The sequence below is a fragment of the Pristiophorus japonicus genome, chromosome 5 (assembly GCF_044704955.1).
Source record: "Pristiophorus japonicus isolate sPriJap1 chromosome 5, sPriJap1.hap1, whole genome shotgun sequence".
NCBI classification, from domain to species: Eukaryota; Metazoa; Chordata; class Chondrichthyes; family Pristiophoridae; genus Pristiophorus; species Pristiophorus japonicus.
In genome coordinates this window covers 142,753,643-142,774,788 of record NC_091981.1, presented here as the reverse complement: position 1 = coordinate 142,774,788, position 21,146 = coordinate 142,753,643, and the positions used below count along the sequence as shown (strand labels likewise).

General features: G+C 47.0%; 1 protein-coding gene across 4 annotated transcripts in view; it reads right to left on the bottom strand.

Moving 5' to 3' along the window:
- Positions 1-21,146, bottom strand: part of crppa (CDP-L-ribitol pyrophosphorylase A) — a 717,155-nt gene that overhangs the window by 609,599 nt on the left and 86,410 nt on the right. For 3 of the 4 annotated variants that reach the window (XM_070879974.1, XM_070879975.1, XM_070879977.1), the window contains 2 exons: positions 7,155-7,285; positions 5,894-6,002 (listed from right to left, as the gene is read on the bottom strand). In XM_070879974.1, coding sequence (XP_070736075.1) covers positions 5,894-5,964 — 71 coding nt within the window. In that variant the 5' untranslated portion in view covers positions 5,965-6,002; positions 7,155-7,285. The remainder of the gene's footprint in view (positions 1-5,893; positions 6,003-7,154; positions 7,286-21,146) is intronic. The other variant, XM_070879979.1, reaches the window with a different exon arrangement.

The following is a 21,146-nucleotide window of genomic DNA, read 5'->3' as shown; positions in this document are numbered from 1 at the left end:
AGCTGTTACACATGCTCCTGAGAAAAGGTTCTGAATGTCTTTGGGGAGACTGTCAAGAACGGGCTTTCAATAAGGCGAGGAACCTGCTGTGTTTCAACAAACTGTTGACTTTGTATGACCCCTGTAAAAAACTGGTTTTAACGTGCGATGCATCGTCCTACGGGGTTGGGTGTGTGTTGCAGCAGGGTAATGACAACGGCTGACTCCAACCGGTGGCTTATACCTCCAGGTCGCTTTCCCAGGCAGAGCGTGGATACGGCATGGTCAAAAAGGAAGCACTCGCTTGTGTTTACGGTGTGAAAAAGATGCACCAGTACCTTTTCGGTAGACGGTTCAAGCTGAGACGGACCACAAGCCGTTAATATCCCTGTTGTCCAACAGCAAGGCTGTCAATGCCAATGCGTCAGCTCACATACAGCGATGTGCTCACACGCTGGCTGCGTAGGACTACACCATACGGCATCGCCAAGGCACCGAAAATTGCGTTGACGCGCTCAGCAGGCTCCCACTGGCCACCACCGAGGGGGCGTCGGAGCAAAGCGCTGAGATGGTCATGGCTGTTGAGGCTTTTGACACCGCAGACTCCCCCATCACAGCCCGCCAGATCAAACTATGGACCAACAGAGACTCCCTCCTATCCATGATAAAGAAATGTGTCCTGACTGGAGATTGGGCGCCCGCACACAGGGTGTGCCCGAGGAGGTCAGACCGTTTCAGAGATGGATGGATGAGCTCTCCATCCAAGCCGACTGCCTGCTATGGGGCAGCTGGGTAGTCATGCCCCAGAAAGGCAGGGAAGCGTTCATCAGGGAACTCCACAGCGAGCACACTGGCATCGTGTTAATGAAGGCCATTGCTCGGTCACATGTATGGTGGCCGGGGATTGACTCAGACCTGGAACACTGGGTTCGCAGGTGCACGACATGTGCCCAGCTGGGCAATGCCCCCAGGGAGGGCCCCACTCAGCCCGTGGCCCTGGCCCACCAGGCCATGATCACGTATTCACGTAGACTACGCGGGGCCGTTCATGGGAAAAATATTCCTGATCGTTGTCGATGCATACTCGAAATGGATCGAGTGCATCATATTAAACTCGTGCACGACATCCATCCCCATGGAGAGTCTGCTAATGGTTTTCGCGACCCACGGCTTGCCGGACATTCTGGTCTGGACAATGGCCCGTGTTTCACCAGCCATGAATTCCAGGAGTTTATGTCGTGCAATGGTATCAAACACGTCCGGACAGCGCCGTTCAAGCTGGCATCCAATGGCCAGGCGGAACTTGCAGTCCAAGTCATAAAACAGGGCATGCTATGCATCCAAGGACCCTCCCTTCAGTACCGCCTATCGCGCCTCCTGCTGGCCTACAGGTCCCGCCCGCACTCACTCACAGGAGTCCCGCCAGCGGAACTCCTCATGAAACGCATGCTCAAGACGCGGCTGTCCCTTATTCACCCAGCCCTGCCAGACATTGTCGAGGGCAAGCGCCAGTCCCAAACTGAGTTTCACGATCGAAACTCAAGGGGGAGGTGAATAGAAATGGATGACCCGATATTTGTTCTTAACCATGCTTTGGGACCCAAGTGGCTTGAGGGCACAGTAATTGGCAAAGAAGGGAATATGGTCATAGTAGTCAGACTAAACAATGGGCAGATATGACGCAAGCACTTGGACCAAGTAAAGAAAAGGTTCAGCATAGACACGGAGGAACCTGAAGAAGAGCATGAGATGTCACCCACACCACTGCTAGTGGACGAGCAATGAGGACAATCCACAGCATGCACACTCCCTGCGGCCAGCCCGGACAGGCCGGAATCACCTCAGGTGACAGAGATGCATGCCGAGGCTCAGCCACCAGAGCCACAACTGCGGCACTCCACGAGAGAGCGTTGACCACCTGAAAGACTTAACCCTTGACACAAAAAGACGTAAGGGGGGAGGTGATGTCATGTATGTAATGGTAATCTTCATGTAACTGTAACCTTCATGCAACTCCTGTACACTGTACTTATACCCTAGAAATGCACACCCTGACCACAGGGGGTGTACTTGTGGGAGACACTCCTCACCTGGGTTTCCAGGTATAAAAGGGGAGGTCCCATCCAGGGTCAGCACTCCTTGGTCCTGGGAATAAAGGTTAAGGTCACGTAGTGACTGTGTCTACAGTACATGCCTCGTGTGAGTTTGTAATATGGTGCAGGGACACCACATTTTGGATTGCGACTTTCAGCTTAGCGATAGCCCAGCGATGTGGCGGGCAAAGCTTCCCTAGCAACGGCCTTCTACGCATGCGATTTTTTTTTGTGGTGAACAGGTTTTCCCGCGATTCAGGAGGTCAGGGGTCATTCACACATGCACAGAAGGCAAAGAAGGGGGAGAGAGAGAGAAAGAGAGAGGCAGAAAGCAGGAAAAGCACAGCAGAGAAGAAAAGAGATTAAACATAGTAGATACACAGATAAGTAAAAAAAGAGATCGAAACTGATAGACAGACATAGTAGAGAAAGGGTTGATAAAGAAAATAGATCAAAAGATATAAAAAGGAAAATGTCTTCATCCGGCAGTGATGTGGAGGGGAGGAGGCGCAGGGCAAGGCAATTTTCAGATGAAGCCAACGAGGCCCTCGTCCAGGAGGTGCACTCCCGGTGGGCCCAATTAACCCGGGAGTGGCCGTGGGAAACCTCCACCCCGGGTCTATAGAAAGCTCTGGGCCGAGATCGCGGACGTCATCTCCTCGGCGTCCCACGAGGCGAGGGGGCCCAACCAATGCCGGAAGCATTGGAACAGCCTAGTTGCTTTGGCAAAAGTAAGTACAGATTTTATATTGTATTGATAAATTGTAATTATAATTATAATAGTAAATCTCCTGGATTGAATTTAATTTTGTTATTCTTACATACATACATATATATATATATTCCCTGCTAAGGTCTGGACAGGGCTATGAACCTGTGTCCTTTTTAAGTCTTTCTGGCTGATGTCACTTACACAGTGATCCAGCATGGACAGGGGGAGAACTGCCCTTGCTCACTGTCTGCCCTGGGACACTTTAGGACATTAGCTCCTGTCATTGCCGAGTTCAATGGAAATTGTAGTATAGAGAGATATATGTGTCAAGCTGTAGCTCTTAAACACGCCAATCTTTGTTATAACCGTGCATCAATTGTGGATCCTATTTGCATGTAATGTTGGAAATTGTTGTCTTTCCATGATATTACCTAGTCAATTAACTTATGCCATGCTCTTTTCACGTTTGCAGAAGATATCTAACAACCGTTCGGAGCAGAGTTGCATCTGGGGGGTCACTGCCTAGCTGTCACAATTGACGGACCTTGAGGAACGAGCCGCAGCACTTGTGAGCACCCACAGTCGCTCGGCCAACACCCGTGGTGTTGCAGAACCCTCCCATGCATCACATGAGTAATGTGTCAAGCAGTTTTAATGTAATGTAATATTATTTAATTATAATACAATGTACGAATGACGTCATGTTATGCATGCAGTCTCTGTGCTACTCTCAGATTGACAACATAAGAACATAAGAAATAAGAGCAGGGGCAGGCCATCTGGCCATCTGTCCCCTTCTCTGTCTGCTCCCCATAAACCCTCATTCTGTCTATCTCTGACTGATCCAGCCTCCACAGCTCTCTGGGGCAGTGAATTCCACATAGATGTACAACCATATGTACTACCATATAATGCATTAATATGTAATGTCTCTCGGTAACATTTATTGTAGTAGCGCTGCTCCTCCTACGTATGCAAGAGCAGCATAATAATCATGTGTACCCTTCTGTTCTAATAAGCTCATGGGTGTTTTCAAGGTCAACCACCACCAGAGGCGCAAAGGGAGTTCGGACCTGCACCTGCACCTTTGCAGGTGTCGTTCACCACGGGTGGTGAAGAGGAGGAGGAGGAGACTACTGACCCAGAGGAGGAAGAAGTTATGGAAACGGAAGAGGATGTCCCTTTCATCCCTACGACAGTGGAGCCTGCAGCCACTTTGTTGATTTCGACCAAAGAGGTACCGGGACCAAGCGGCGTGCAGCCGGCGACACCAAGGCATTTTAGAGTGCACACGCCGACCCCACGAAGATCGGGTCAGCGAGTTGAGCACACGCCTCCTCTGGCCGATCGGATAGAGGGCTTGATCGCACTGTGCGAGGAAACTGTTGCGATTCGTCGCGAGCATCTCCAGGCATTCGTGGTGTTCACGAGGGACATGTCCCGGGTGTGTGCTATGCAAGCGGAGGTTTCGCAGCAGACGCTCTTGGAGATGTGTGCACAGACCGCCTCCATCGATGCCTCGCGGCATGCGTTGTTGGCGGGACACGGCACTGAACCCCAAGGTACCGCTGTCACACACACCACGAGCACCAGCACACAAGCGAGTCAGGAGGAAGCACTTCATTCTGACTCGGAAGATGATGCCTCAGCTTCGTCTTCCCCTCCAACACCCCCCCACCCCAACAGCCGATCGTGCCACCATCACCCCCACCATGGCAAGAAGTCTTAATGTTGCCCACTACATGCCAGACTCGTATCGGTACCCAGGGTCCAAAACGGGTGGGTGGGGCTAGGACATGGCGGGGAGGGGGTACCAGCATCTGGAGGGAAACATGGCCGCAGGTAGGGAGGGAGGTGTTTTATTGTTGTTATTTCTTATTGTTTTTTACATTTATTGTTGGGTGATTGTTGGGGGTGTGTGGGGGTTGTGGGGTTGTTACAGTTGACATTAAATTGTTAAATTTTTCAAACATTTTATTGAATTTTACAATTGTTGTGCAGTGTCTTCTACTAACATAAGTTAAGTTCAAACATTAATGCAACTGTTATATAACAATGACCAGGCCAGGCCAGACCAGGCAAGGATAAAACGTAACTCAACGCAAATGCAACTGTTGTCGAACGGTAACTGTAACTATAACTGTGACTGTCCCCAATGTCAGTTCTTGCAAAGCGTTCATTTATGAGCTGCTGGCGCAATAGCTTTGCAGCCACGTAACTCCCACAGGGTTTCTCCAGTCTTCCGGGGGCGGGGGGGGCGGGGGGGTGCGGGACCATGGATTCCAGGCTGATTGTCCTCCCCGAGTTCCTCACCAACCTCCTCCTCCTCCTCCTGCCCCTCGTCGTCTGCCTCTTCCATCTCCATTCCTTCATGAGGTGCACCGGCACCCCATCTGGCAATTGTTGTCCTCTCCTTATAGCTAAGTTATGCAACATGCAGCACACCACAATAAACTCAGCGACCTAGTCAGGGTGGTACTGTAGACTGCCCCCAGAGTGATCCAGGCATCTGAAGCGCTGCTTGAGAACTCCAATTGTCTTTCGATGATATTGTGTGTAGCTATGTGGCTTTCATTGTAACGCTGCTCGGCTTCCGTCAGGGGATTACGCAGGGGGGTCATGAGCCAGCTGGCAAGGCCATATCCTTTATCCCCCAGCATCCAACTATGACCTTCTGGCTGACTGTCAAACAGGTCTGAGACAGCACTCTCACGCAAGATGTGCATATCATGGATGCTGCCTGGAAATTTAGCATTAACTGCCATGATGATTTGGTTGTGGTTAACAACGAGCTGCATATTCAGGGAGTGGAATCTCTTTCATATACGTGTTCCATGTTCTGTAATGGTGCTTTCAGGGTGATGTGCATGTAGACTATTGCTCCCTGCACCTTGGGGAAGTTTGCTATTCGCGAGAAACCCAAAGCCCTCTCGGTCTGTGCCTCCCTAGTCATAGGGAAGTTTATAAAGTCCATTCTGCGAGTGTAAAGGGCTTCAGTCACCTATCGAATGGAGCAGTATGTGGCGTGCTGAGAGATACCACAGATGTCGCCAGCTGAAGCATGAAAGGAGCTCGATGCGTAGAAGGATAGTGCAACAGTAATCTTTACCTCAACGGGCAGAGCGGTCCTGATGGTGCTGGTAGGCTGCACATCTCCCTTGATGAACTGGCATATTTCATCGATGACCTCCTTCCAGAAGCGTAGCCTCCTAAGACACCTGTTATCAGACAAGTTGAGGTAAGATTGCTTTTCCCTGTAAGTTCGTCGGCTGAACGTTTTCCTCCTCCGCCTCCGCATTAGTCTGCCACCTCTTCGATTGGCCCCTTCACTAAACCCTTCACTTAACTCAACTTCAGATGCCAGCATGTGAGCATTTACAAGTAATGGTAGAGAAGCTACAGGCCCCATCATTATCACTATTATCACTATCACTGTTGTTATAAATGCCCTTTGTACTAAAAAAAATATAAATATACATATATAAATATAAGTATAAATGTAAGTGGATCTATCAGTATAAGGCCCTTAAATAAATCACAAATTATAAGTCCCTTTAAGCAGCCTCCTCACTTCCCCCGACATTCAAAATAGCGTCCGTAGTGCCGAGTTCTGTGAGGAAGGCCAGGTAAAAACAGCTTTTCTCCAATGATCTTTTCATCGAGTGATCAGCCCGGCAATGTGTGGGCGATGTGCCGAAATTGCGCTGGGCAATGTGCAGGCGATCACCTCGGCGATCGCCTCAGCGATGTGACAGGAAATTTTGGCCGGCATTTTTCTGGCGATGTTCCAGTCCAACTTTCTACATTTTAATCAAAATGGGCGATAGCCTGCCATTTTTGGGCGATATATGGGCGCTAGTCCAACGTTCTGAAGTGGAAAGTCTAGCCCTGAGACTCTGTCGCCATACCCTCCAAATCCAGGTCCACACCTGAGTCACGCTCAGCAGGACTCAGGCGTCGACTCGCCCTCCGGTGAGCTGCCCCCCGGGACTCCCTTCATGCTTGGCATTGCTGCAGGCCACTGGGTCCAGGAACCTCAGACTTGTCAAACCACAGGAAGATCGGCTCGTCCACCGAGGTGGTGTCTCCACTGTCTGCAGCAGATGGATCCTGCCGGAGTGGCGCAGAACTGTCATCCCCTTCCTCCTCGTCTCTCCGTTGTTGGAGCTGGATACCTCATGCACAGGCTACTGCACTTCTGGCTCATTATCTGACAGCACAATGTGACAGTAGTGTGGTTAGTAGCAGGGGAGGGGGCAGGAAGGGAAGGGAAGAAGGAGGTGACATATGACATTTATATGTAAAATGGGAAAGGCATGTGGTTTCAGGGGTAAATGGTCTCATATAAGAGAGAAAGGGGATGAACATACCGGCTCAGCTTCCCCGACTGCTACCACACCCATGAGGGCGGAAACTCATTCTTCTACCTCCGTGAGGGAGTGGAAGTCAGGCTCCCCTCCTCCAGTCTGCATTTGTTGTCCCTGTTGTGAGCGAGTTTCACCTGCAATAACAAATAGAAGAAGGTGTGAGTTAGTGTGCAGTTAATCATCTTCCACATGTGCCTTGCAGAGTTGAATAGCTGCTTCTGTATGTGTTATATATGCAGACACGAGATAAACTCTCTGTGTAGTCACTGTATAGTTGCATAAGATGGAGACTTGTGACGTGATGTACTGTCAATAAGGTTTACACTGTGTATATACTATGCTGGCACCATTAGAGGGTGCAACTGGTGGAGACCAGGTTTCCTGCCCCTGTGGCAGAGGCTGTCCACCAGAGGGCACTGCGGTGGGAGACCTGAGGATCACCTGCATATAAAAGGCTGCTCACCATGCTTGTGCCTCACTCTGGAATTACGAATAAAGGACCAAGGTCACTACAGTTTGAATACAACACATTGTTTCTTGGAGTCATTCATAAGTGCATTACAGACATAACAACTGGTGATGAGAATACGGACTTTCACGCGATTATGGCTACCTTTGGCACACTAAAAGACTTCACTGAGGGTAATGATTGGGATGCCTTTGCGGAAAGGCTCGAGCAATATTTCGTGGCAAACGACCCGGCAGGGGAGACGAACACATTGACGGAGAAGCACAAGGCTATACTGCTGACCAGTTGTGGGCCCGAGGTCTACTGCCTTGTCAGGGACTTGCTGGCACCCACGAAGGCCAAGGATAAGACATACGATGAGCTGACGGAACTAATTCGCGACCAACTAAAACCAAAACAGAGCATCGTCACAGCCAGACACAGAATCTACACTCACCGCAGATCTGAGGGCCAGAAAATTGCAAAATATGCTACCGACCTCAGGAGACTTGCGGCACCATGTGATTTCGGCACGCACCTCAACAAAGCATCGCGAGACATCTTCGTTATCGGAATTGGCCACGAGGGCCTCCTTCACAAGCTATTATCTGCCGACACCACAGTCAGCCTGCAGAAGGCCATCAGCATCCATCAGGTGTTCATGACCTCGACCTGCAGCACCAAGCAAATTATTCAGCTGTGGACTCAAACCCGGCAAGTACTGTACACAGAATGGTGCCTTTCACAGGCAAGTCTGTAGAACGTGGCTCTGCCCAGGGCAGAGAGCACAGACCTCAGGGTTTCAGAACTCGGAGTCCGCCGAGGGGTGCTAATCGAGTAGCACCATGCTGGCGTTGCGGAGGAAACCATAGGGCTCACCAGTGTCAGTTTGCTGAGTAAGTATGCAAAGCCTGTAACACAAAGGGCCACCTCCAGCATATGTGTAAAAGAAATATGACTCACTGTCGAGCAGAGAAGTCGGTAGATGACTTTGAATCCAGCGGGGAGTATGATGATTTGGCCAGAGAGGCAGCTCAGCCCCAAGAAGAAGTGTTTGGAGTATATACCTGCACCACCGATTGTCCTCCAGTGAAGATGGAAGTCAAGATAAACGACGTTCCAGTCTTCATGGAAGTGGACATGGGAGCGAGCCAGTCACTGATGAGCCAGGATGCCTTTGAGAGGCTATGGAATGAAAAACGACCCAAGCTGGTTCCAGTACAGGAAAAGTTGTGCACCTACACCAAGGAGCTGATCCCAGTCCTTGGTAGTGCGGATGTAAGTGTAATCCATAATGGCATGGTGCACAAGTTACCTCTGTGGATTGTTGCAGATGATGCTCCAACGCTACTCGGAAGAAGGTGGATGGGGAAGATCCAATGGAAATGGGAAGACCTCTTCACTCCAGCAATCGATGTCCCCGTGCTCAGAGGCAGAGCAAAACCTCACCTTCGCTTGGGTCAGGCACCAGAGAACAGATCAGCACAGCACCTGAGGCACAGACCGTCCATAACGACTGTGTGGCAATGATCCAACCGGAACGATCTAAAAGTACCTTCCCAGCGCCAGTGGCAGGATTCCCGGGGAGGAAGATCGAATTCATTGACACTCTTCCAGCTTTTGTGGCAGAATCACGGGAGAGAAGGATCAAGGCAGTCGACCTCGAGGACAGAAGCAAAATGGCGTCCCTGCTGCAGCGAGGTGCAGCATGGCTGAAAGAAAAGATGGCCATAGCCATATCACGAGGTGCAACGCTGAGGGACCAATATGTGGTGTCTAACAAAGGATTTGATTGGGGTAAAGCCAGCAGGGTTCTCTTAAAGGAGACCTGCAACCAACTGAACTTAAAGAGACATTGTATGCATTGCAATCAATGTAACTAACCGATTAAGATGGTGAACAAAATGTTGTTGCGAGATGTCGGTACTATTCCTAATGTAAAGAACAAAATGTTGTTGCGAGATGTCGGTACTATTCCTAATGTAAAGAACAAAATGTTGTTGCGAGATGTCAGGAATAGAGTGTCCCCAAAAGTAGCAAGTGAGCGAATTCGGGAGGGTAAAGGCGCTGATGCTGATGCCCTGTCCCAGGTGTCCCCACAAGTTATAGGCCAGTGACCTCAGGAGGGTGAAGGCGCTGATCCTATACCCTACCCCAGGTCTATCCCACGCTGCAGGCACCCGATGGCACTAGTCACCACGGACCTGGAAATGAAAACGGCGCCAATACACGCAGTCGGCCGCCGTTGCCCACCACCCGGTGGAGACGGCGCAGCCCCCAGACCCAGTCGCTACCTCGGCCATGTCCGGGAGCGAAAGGTCAGAACCAATGAGTTCCTCAAACGGGACCTGGAACAGCCAGGTTCCCAACACCATTAGAGAGCAGGCAGAAGATTCTGCAGCCCTCAAAGGAAGACAGGGAGGCCACACACATCTGTGGCTCTGCCCACCACTAGGCAATGGCAAAGGCCCTGAGTCCTGGCTAGGTGAGCGAACCAATCCCACCCCACTAGCATGGAGGGCAGCGCCGCTAACAGACAACGAGGACCCCGTCCTGTTGCTCTGGAACCTGCGTCCTCGCATACGTGTACTGCTACCTCAGTACTTACCATGACTGAACCATGAATGCAATCTACCTAATCCTGGCGCACGACCGCAAAATGTAACGAATGTAAGTCACTGAACCTAGGTGTCACGATACAAACTGTAACTTCCTTTCTTTGTACTTGCACTGTGTCTGATCCTGTATGTTAATGTAACGGGCTTGCTGCATGATCTCTATGTGGGAGGGGGGGGGAAATGGATGTATGTAGCCATGGACACACACATGGATCACACCCAGAACCCACTCGAACCTCCACTGCATCATCGAACCATCCAAACTGGTAACCACTACCCAACATTGTGGCAAAAGGACAAAAGGCAAAAGGAGCCAAGCCAAAGCACAGCCAAGATGCAAGGGCTATTGGCATTTAAGTCTGTGGAGAGCTAAGCCAGAGCACATAGTGCAAAGGTAATCGGCACAAAGGACTTGGGGGAAAGTGATATTATATATGCAGACTATAGATATACTCTCTGTGTAGTCACTGTATAGTTGCATAAGATGGAGACATGTTACGTGATGTACTGTCAATAAGGTTTACACTGTGTATATACTATGCTGGCACCACTAGAGGGTGCAACTGGTGGAGACTGGGGTTTCCTGCCTCTGTGGCAGAGGCTGTCCACTAGAGGGCACTGCGGTGAGAGACCTGAGGGTCACCTGCATAGTTGTGCAGGGCCCAGTATAAAAGACTGCTCACCATGCTTGTGCCTCACTCTGGAGTTACGAATAAAGGACCAAGGTCACTACAGTTTGAGTACAACACATTGCCTCGTGAAGTCATTCATAAGTGCATTACAGACATAACACTATGGAAGTGTGCAGATGTCCATTTGACCCTTATTAATAGCGCAGAGTGGCTGTGCGAACGGTGGGATTTGGTGGCTACTAGCTAAGATTAAGGGTAAGGCTAAAGTTTTGCATACACATATAAAGAGCGAAAAGGTAGTAAGAGGAGGGTTGGGGCTGAGTTGGGACCAAGAAGGAGAGCTACTCATCGAGGCCCAGGAATGGCTGCTGAACTGAGGTGGAACTTTGCAACTCTCTTCAGCAACGAAGAGCATGGGCTGGTACACATAGTGCAGGAGCAGGTACTGCACAGAATATACGTTGTGTGAGACAGTGAGGTTCACATTATGGCATTGTAAGATTGAACGACCCAAGTGAGGTTGTTCAACTTCTTGCAACATTGCGTCGTAGTTTTGGGCACCATGCTCCTTAACGACATGTGCTGTGCCACCTTCCTCAACAAACATCTGAAAACTCTAGGCAGTGGCTTCCTGCCACTCTATGGCTGCAGGACATCCGTTCGCCTCTCCAAATCCTCCAGGGCGGCATTAGAAAAGCGGTGGATGCACTGGCAAGCTTCACCCTCAGCCATGTTGCCGCTCTGACTGCGATGGTGAAACTGCGCCTCCGCAGAGTCATCTTACCTCCCCTTTAAGAAGCGGCTGGCGCCGGAATGTCTGACAACTATCGTCTCATTCATATTCACTCTGGAAATTTATCGCACTGATTTTCGGCTTCACCGCCCGAAGAGAATTGTGCAACGACTGATTTACCAATTCATTTCTCTCTTGGAGTGCTGAGACCGAATTTCGCAGTGGATGTTGTTAACTTTCACAAGGCACTACGCTTACCGACCAGCTGGGCTTACCACCTCAAAAATGGGTAATACCAAATTTCTGGCTAGAATATAGAATAGAGTGATAGTTACTCCAGGTGAAGGGAATACTGAAATAACTAATGAACAGGAGGAGTGACATAAGAAACGTGTTAAGTTAAACAGTGAAAAAGATAGCATCAGTACAGAACGACACATTGACATATTATGGTCTCCCAAATAAGAGTTTTATATATTAATGCACGGAATGTAAGAAATAAATTGAGTGAATTGGAGGTTCAAATACACTTTAGATGGTATGACAAAAAAGGTGTGGTTGAAAAAGGAGGAGGGTGGCAATATTGTTTATAGAAACAATTACAGCTGTGAAAAGGGATGATATGTTAGAAGGATCATCAAATGAGGCTATATGGGTTGAACTGAAGAACAAAAAAGGGGGCAATCACACTGCTGAGAGAGTACTAGAGATCCCCCAAACAGTCCAAGGGAGATAGAAAAGCACATTTTTCGGCAAATTTCTGACAAGTGCAAAAACAATAGGGCAGTAATAGTAGGGCATTTCAATTACTCTAATATTAAATGGGATACTATAGTGCAAAAGGTATGGAGGGCACAGAATTCCTAAACTACATTCTGGAGAACTTTTTTAGCCAATACGTTGCAAGCCCAACAAGATGCGGGGGGTGGGGGGTGGCGGTTCTGGATTTAGTTTTCGGGAATGAAGCTGGGTATGTGGAAGGAGTATCAGTGGGAGAGCATTTTTGTGGTAGTGATCATAATTCACTTAGTTTTAGCATAATTATAGATAAGGACAAAGATAAAACAGGAGTAAAAGTTCTAAATTGGGGGAAAGCCAATTTTACTAGGTTGAGAAATGATTTTGCAAAAGTGGACTGGAAACAGCTACTTGAAGGTAAATCAGTGTCAGAGCAGTGGGAGGCATTCAAGAGGGAGATACATGTAGTTCAGGGTAAACGTGTTCCCATAAAGAAAAAGGGTGGAACTGCCAAATGTAGAGCCCCCTGGATGACGAAGTACAAGGTAAGATAAGGCATGAAAGGGAAGCTTATATCATATATCAAGAGCTCAATGCTTCAGAAAGACTAGAAGAGTATAAAAAGTGTTGCCGTGAAATTAAGAAGGAAATTAGGAAAGCAAAGAAATCATGAAAAAATACTGGCAAGTAGAATCAAAGAAAACCCGAAGATATTTTATAATTACAAAACGAGCAAGAGGATAACTAAGGAAAGAGTAGGGCTTATTAGGGACCAAAATGGTGATCTATGTGTGGAGGCAGAGAACGTAGGTAAGGTACTTAATGAATACTTTGCAGCTATCTTCACAAAAAAGGGGGACAAAGGTGACGTTGAAGTTAAGGAGTGTGAAATATTGGATGGGATAAATAGTAAGAGAGGAAGTATTAAGAGGTTTAGCATCTTTGAAGGTAAATAAATCGCCAGGACCGGATTAAATATATCCTAAACTATTAAAAGAAGCAAGGGAGGAAATTGCAAAGGTACTGACCATCATTTTCCAATCCTCCCTGGCTAGAAGGAATGGTGCCAGAGGATTGAGGAACTGCTAACATTGTACCATTGTTTAAAAAGAGAGGAATGGATAAATTGAGAAATTACAGGCCAGTTAATTTAACCTCAGTGGTGGGCAAATTATTGGAATCAATTCTGTGGGACAGTATTTAGAAAGACAGAAACATAGAAACATAGAAAATAGGTGCAGGAGTAGGCCATTCGGCCCTTCGAGCCTGCACCGCCATTCGATAAGATCATGGCTAATCATTCCCTCAATACCCCATTCCTGCTTTCTCTCCATACCCCTTGATCCCCTTAACCGTAAGGGCCATATCTAACTCCCTCTTGAATATATCCAATGAACTGGCATCAACAACTCTCTGCGGCAGGGAATTCCACAGGTTAACAACTCTCTGAGTGAAGAAGTTTCTCCTCATCTCAGTCCTAAACGGCCTGCCCCTTATCCTAAGACTGTGTCCCCTGGTTCTGGACTTCCCCAACATCAGGAACATTCTTCCCGCATCTAGCCTGTCTAGTCCAGTCAGAATCTTATATGTTTCTATGAGATCCCCTCTCATCCTTCTAAACTCCAGTGAATAAAGGCCCAGTTGATCCAGTCTCTTCTCATATGTCATTCCAGCCATCCCTGGAATCAGTCTGGTGAACCTTCGCTGCACTCCCTCAATAGCCAGAACGTCCTTCCTCAAATTAGGAGACCAAAACTGAACACAATATTCCAGGTGGGGCCTCACCAAGCCCCTGTACAACTGCAGCAAGACTTCCCTGCTCCTATACTCAAATCCCCTTGCTATGAAGGCCAACATACTGTTATGTAATGATGTGTGTATCGTCCCAGTACCTTAAATGTAATGTAAGCACTATGCCACACCACAGAGGGCGCTGTGGTGGGAAACCCTGGTAGTACCTGCAACAGGTGCTATATAAGGCTGACCACCACACCTGAGAGGCACTCTGGAGCTGAACAATAAAGGACGAAGGTCACAGCAGTTAGATTTACACCAGACCGTGTGGAGTCAGTGATTTGTGTGCTACATACACCACACATACCATTTGCCTTCTTCACCGGCTGCTGTACCTGCATGCCAACTTTCAATGACTGATGAACCATGACACCCAGGTCTTGCTGCACTCCCCTTTTCCTAATTTTCCACCATTCAGATAATATTCTGCCTTTGTGTTTTTGCCCCCAAAGTGTATAACCTCACATTTATCCACATTATACTGCATCTGCCATGTATTTTCCCACTCGCCTAACCTGTCCAAGTCACCCTGCAGCCTCTTAGTGTCCTCCTCACAGATCACACCACCACCAAGTTTCGTGTCATCTGCAAACTTGGAGATATTCCATCATCTAAATCATTAATATATATTGTAAAGAGCTGGGGTCCCAGCACTGAGCCCTGCGGCACTCTACTAGTCACTGCCTGCCATTCTGAAAAGGACCCGTTATTCCCGACTCTCTGCTTCCTGTCTGCGCACCAGTTCTCTATCCACATCAGTACATTACCCCCTATACCATGTGCTTTGATTTTGCACACCAATCTCTTGTGTGGGACCTTGTCAAAAGCCTTTTGAAAGACCAAATACACCACATCCACTGGTTCTCCCTTGTCCACCCGACTAGTTACATCCTCAAAAAATTCCAGAAGATTTGTCAAGCATGATTTCCCTTTCATAAATCCATGCTGACTTGGACCAATTCAATCACTGCTCTCCAAATGCGCTGCTATTTCATCCTTAATGATCGATTCCAACATTTTCCCCACCACCGATGTCAGACTAACTGGTCTATAATTACCCGTTTTCTCTCTCCTTTTTTAAAAAGTGGTGTTACATTAGCAACCCTCCTGTCCAGAGGAACTGATCAGAGTCGATAGACTGTTGGAAAATTATCACCAATGCATCCACTATTTCTAGAGCCACTTCCTTAAGTACTCTGGGATGCAGACTATCAGGCCCTGGGGATTTATCGGCCTTCAACCCCGTCAATTTCCCTAACACAATTTCCCGCCTAATAAGGATATCCTTCAGTTCCTCCTTCTCACTAGTCCTTCGGACCCCTAGTACATCGGGAAGGTTATTTGTGTCTTCCTTCGTGAAGACAGAACCGAAGTATTTGTTCAATTGGTCTGCCATTTCTTTGCTCCCCATTATAAATTCACCCAAATCCAATTGCAAGTGACCAACGCTTGTCTTCACTTATCTTTTTCTCTTCACATACCTATAGAAGCTTTTGCAGTCATTTTTTATGTTTCCGGCAAGCTTCCTCTCGTACTCTATTTTCCCCCTCTTAATTAAACCCTTTGTCCTCCTCTGCTGTATTCTAAATTTCTCCCAGTCCTCCGGTTTGCTACTTTTTCTAGCTAATTTGTATGCCTCTTCCTTGGATTTAATACTATCCTTAATTTCCCTTGTTAGCCACGGTTGAGCCACCTTCCCCATTTTATTTTTACTCCAGACAGGGATGTACAATTGTTGAAGTTCGTCCATATGATCTTTAAAGATTTGCCATTGCCGATCCACCGTCAGCCCTTTAAGTATAATTTGCTAGTCTAATCTAGCCAATTCACGCCTCATACCATCAAAGTTACCTTTCCTTAAGTTCAGGACCCTAGTCTCTGAATTAACTTTGTCACTCTCCATCTTAATAAAGAATTCTACCATATTATAGTCACTCTTCCCCAAGGGGCCTCGCACAACAAGATTGCTAATTAGTCCCTTCTCATTACACATCACCCAGTCTAGGATGGCCAGCTCGCTGGTTGGTTCTTCGACATATTGGTCTTGAAATCCATCCCTAATACATTCCAGGAAATCCTCCTCCACCGCATTGCTATCAGTCAGGTTAGCCCAATCAATATGTAGATTAAAGTCACTCATGATTACTGCTGTACCTTTATTGCACACATCCGTTATTTGTTGTTTGATGCTGTCCCCAACCTTACTACTACTATGTGGTGGCCTGTACACAACTCCCACTGGTGTTTTCTGCCCTTTGGTATTCCGCAGCTCCACCCATACCGATTCCACATCATCCAAGCTAATGTCCTTCCTTACAATTGCATTAATTTCCTCTTTAACTAGCAACGCCACCCCGCCCCCTTTTCCTTTCTGTCTATCCTTCCTAAATGCTGAATACCCTTGGATGTTGAGTTCCCAGCCTTGGTCACCCTGGAGCCATGTCTCCGTGATGCCAATCACATCATACCCGTTAACTGCTATCTGCTATCTGCGCAGTTAATTCATCCACCTTATTCCGAATACTCCTCGCATTGAGGCACAGAGCCTTTAGCTTGCCTTTTTAACACACTTTGACTCTTTAGAATTCTGCTGTAAAGTGGCTCTTTTTGTTTTGTGCCTTGGGTTTCTCTGCCCTCCACTTTTACTATTCTCCTTTCTTTCTTTTGCTTCTGTCTCTATTTTATTCCCCTCTGTCTCCCTGCATAGGTTCCCATCACCCTGCCATATTAGTTTAACTCCTCCCAAACAGATTAATCAAGGACAGTCAGCATGGATTTGTAAAGGGAAGGTTGTGTCTGACTAACATGATTGAATTTTTTGAAGTGGTAACAACGAGGATCGATAAGGGTAGGGCGTTTGATGTAGTCTACATGGATTTTAGCAAGGCTTTGACAAGGTCCCACATGGCACGTTGATCCAAGGGAGAGTGGAAAATTGGATCCAAAATTGGCTCAGTGGCAGGAAGCAAAGGGTAATGGTTGACTGAAAGGCTGTTTCCAGTGAGGTTCCACAGGGCTCAATACTCAGTACCTTGCTTTTTGTAGTATATATTAATGATTTCGACTTAAATGTAGGGGGCATGATAAAGAAATTTGCAGATGGCACAAAAATTGACCGTGTGGTTGATAGTGAGGAGGAAAGCTTTAGGCTGCAGGAAGATATCGATGAACTGGTCAGTTGGGCAGGAAAATGGGAAATGGAATTGAATCCAGAAAAGTGTGAGGTAATGCATTTGGGGAGGGGCAACAAGGCAAGGGAATACGCAATAAATGGGAGGATACTGAGAGGTGTGGAGGAACAGAGGGACGTTGGAGTGTATGTCTATAGATACTTAAAGATAGCAGGACAAGTCGCTAAGATTGTTTAAAAAGGCACACGTAATGCCTTCCTTTATTAGCCGAGGCATAGAATATAAGAGCAGGGAAGTTATGTTAGAACTGTATTCAACACTAGTTAGGCCACAGCTTAAATACGGCGTACAGCTCTGGTCACCACATTACAGGAAAGATGTGATTGCACTAGAGAGGGTGCAGAGGAGATTTACGAGGGTGTTACCAGGACTGGAACATTTTTGCTATGAAGAAAGATTGGATAGGCTGGGGTTGTTTTCTTTGGAACAGAGAAGACTGAGGGGAGATTTAATTGAGGTGTATAAAATTATGAGTGGCCTAGATAGAGTGGATAGGAAGGACTTATTTCCCTTAGCAGAGGAGTCAATAGCCAGGGGGCGTAGATTTAAAGTAGTTGGTAGAAGGATTAGAGGGGAGATGAGGAAATACATTTTCACCCAGAGGATGGTGGGGTCTGGAACCCACAGCCTGAAAGGATGATAGAGGCAAAAACCCTCATCACATTTTTAAAAGTACTTGGATGTGCACACAAAGAGCCGTGACCTACAGGGCTACGGACCTAGTGCTTAAAAGTGGGATTCGGCTGGTTAGCTCTTTTTCAACCGACACGGATACGATGGGCTGAATGGCCTCTTTCTGTGTCATATTTGTCTTGTCTATGATTCTATGATTCTATGACATGGTGATGCTTACTGAGTCATGGCTGAATGCTGGTAATGATTGGGAGTTAAATATTCCAGGTTATAAGGTCTTTAGAAAGGATAGGGAAACTGGAAGAGGAGGAGGGGTAGCCTTATTGATTAAAGATACTATAACAACATTAGTAAAAGAGGATAAAGGTAAGGGAAAGCAATTAGTGGGGGTTCTATGGTTAGAATTGAGGAATAAGAGAGGGCTTAAAACTGTAAGTGGAGTTGTCTACAGGCCTCCTGACAACAGCGATGAAGGGGCAGAATATATTAATTCAGAGATTGGAGAAGCTTGCAGCAAAAGCAAAGATGTTTTAATGGGAGACTCAATTTTCAAATAGATTGGGAAGAGCGAGCACAATAGCTCAAGTCAGAAAGGAAGTGAATTTCTTAAGTGAATTCAAGATAGTTTTCTGGAGCCAACATGGGGGGGAAGGCCATATTGGATTTAATGATGAGTAATGAGCCAGTAATGGTGAATAATCTAACAGTAAGAGAGCATTTATCTAAGAGTGATCCTAGTATGATCAAACTCAGTGTTAGGTTTGAAAAGGAGAAATGCAGCACAGCTCCTCTGACAGTGGAGCATTCCCTCAGTCAGCCTGGATTGTGTGCTCGTATCTGGAGTGGGGCTTGAATCAGATGCGATTATAGTTTCAGCCTTGTCTAAGTGGTAGCACTGTTGCCTCTGAGTCAGAAGATCATGTGTTCAAACCCCCTCCAGAGACTTAAACACATAATCTAGGTTGATACTTCAGTGTCGTCTTTTAAATGAGACGTTAAACCAAAGCCCCCTGAATGTACAAGATTTCACTGTGTTATTTGAAGAAGACTAGGGGGGTGTTCCCTTGCTGTCTTAGCCAACATTTAATTCTCAGCCAACAACACTGAAACAGATTATTTGTTCATTTATTTCATCACAGTTTGTAGGACCTTGCTGTACACAAAATGGTCGCCACGTTTGTACATAATGCACTTCAGGTCAGATAGGATTCAGGGGTAGAAAGCTCCTGCCAAAAATAACTGGAAACTTGATTACAATATCAAATTCAAATGCATGCAAATTCACACCCTTGATGTGAGGATTATGTTGTGCCTTTCACACCAATAGATGTGCAAGATTGCTTAGTCTTCTGATGATAGCATTGATGGTTTGAAGGTGTCCTGATGTTTGTCTGTTTCCCAGTTTTTGAGCCTGCAGTATAATTGTTGGGGCTAGATTTTCGCCAACTTTGCGACCAGGTTTTCACCGTGATTTGACCTTCCATGGTGAAAACCTGTCGTCGGGATCCTCGGGCACCTTTTTGGGGCGGGCGCTTCTACATACCGCCGGGGAGAAGTGCGCCGACATGAAACGACCTGCAACACTACGGATTGCATTACCATCGTACTTTCGGCACACTCCGCCACGCCCAGAATACTTGTCGGTGCAGCCCTGCCAGCAGCGGTCAGTATGAAGACCTGCAAAAAAGGTAAATTAAAGTTTTTATTTTAAAATTATTTTTCTGCGATTTAGTAGGTAAGAGTTATGTGAATGTTTGTTGAATGTTTTTTGCAATTTTTTTTCCCCTCTCCCGAGGCCTCTCTCGCATGCTACTAGCCCCGGACTAAAGTTGCCGAAACTCACGGTTTGCGCCGCAAATCCTCATGCAACGCCAACTTTACTGATGGCGCAGACGTAAAGGACAATATTTAGGCCTAGGTAGGGCAGCAAAAATGGTAATTCTGGTGTAAAACTACCATTTTTGATGACAACCAAAAATCTAGCTGTCTTATATCTTGTATCCTTTTATTATGATTAACTTTGTGGCACGAGTTTTGGAAGTTACCATTTCAATTGACGGCATGGCGTCTCAAAAGAATCCCTCTGTGTTTGCTATTTGGAGGTAGAAGAGGAGATGCAAAGGAAGGATGCCTGGCAGATGATATTGAGATAGAACCATAATTACCTTCTATCTTTCATGTCTCTATAAAATCTTACCCAGATTTGCCTGAGGAACTGTGTTCCTGTTGGCTGCATTTCACAGTGTACAGGCATATAAAGCAGGTGACTGATGCATTGTTGCAGGAGCAAACCATATCATCAAATTCCTTATGTGTGACAACAGCATGGAGAGCTGTGAACCTTTTGCATATGGCAGGATTTGCTCAAGTGTAGGGCGTCATTGATGGCACCCATAGTGCTTCTCTCTCTAATTTGTCTGTCTGCATGTACTGCAAGGGCTACCGCTCCCTGAATGTGCAACGCATCTCAGATCTTTAGCATAGAATAGTGCAGATCAGTGCCCAGGCCCCATCCTGGAACCCATTGTGAATGTGATCACATGCATATTCATCATCCAGCTACATTAAAATTGAAGGATTTTCAGATGTGAATTATTTCTGGATGAGACTGAAAAAGAGTTACAAGGGGCTAAGTTATTGGTGCAAAATTTGCCCTCCTACTTGATGCATTTTTAACAAATTAATTGTATTCTGATGAAAAAAAGCACATGTATATATTTGATCAGACAGAAGGCAAGGGTAGCTGCTGTTATATTCCTAACACAGATGAGACTGCACACAGGGAGGTTAAAGTAACCTCAGTCTTTATTAAGACACTTCAGAGTGAGTAACATGCCTGAGGGGCCGACTTATATACAGTGCTCCCAAGGGATGCTGGGATCCCTTGGGACTTCAGGGAATGCGCTCCCTGGTGGCGGAACATGGGAGTGCATGCTTTACAGATACACAACATCACTCCGCCCCCCCCCCTCAAAAGTCACAGTGAAAACTATTTACAAAGTGAGGCAGTCGGGAGCCTTTCTTTCCTTGGTGGACCGCCTCAGTACAAATGTCTGTTCTGGTGTGTTGGCTGTGCCCTCGCTGGGCTGGCGTGTTGTTGGCCCTGCAGGGCTGCTAGGTGAGCCTGACCTTGCTGAGCTGTTGGGCGTGATGGTTTCAATTTCATGGTCCGGCATGGTGTCGTTGATCCTTTGGGTGTGTATTGTGG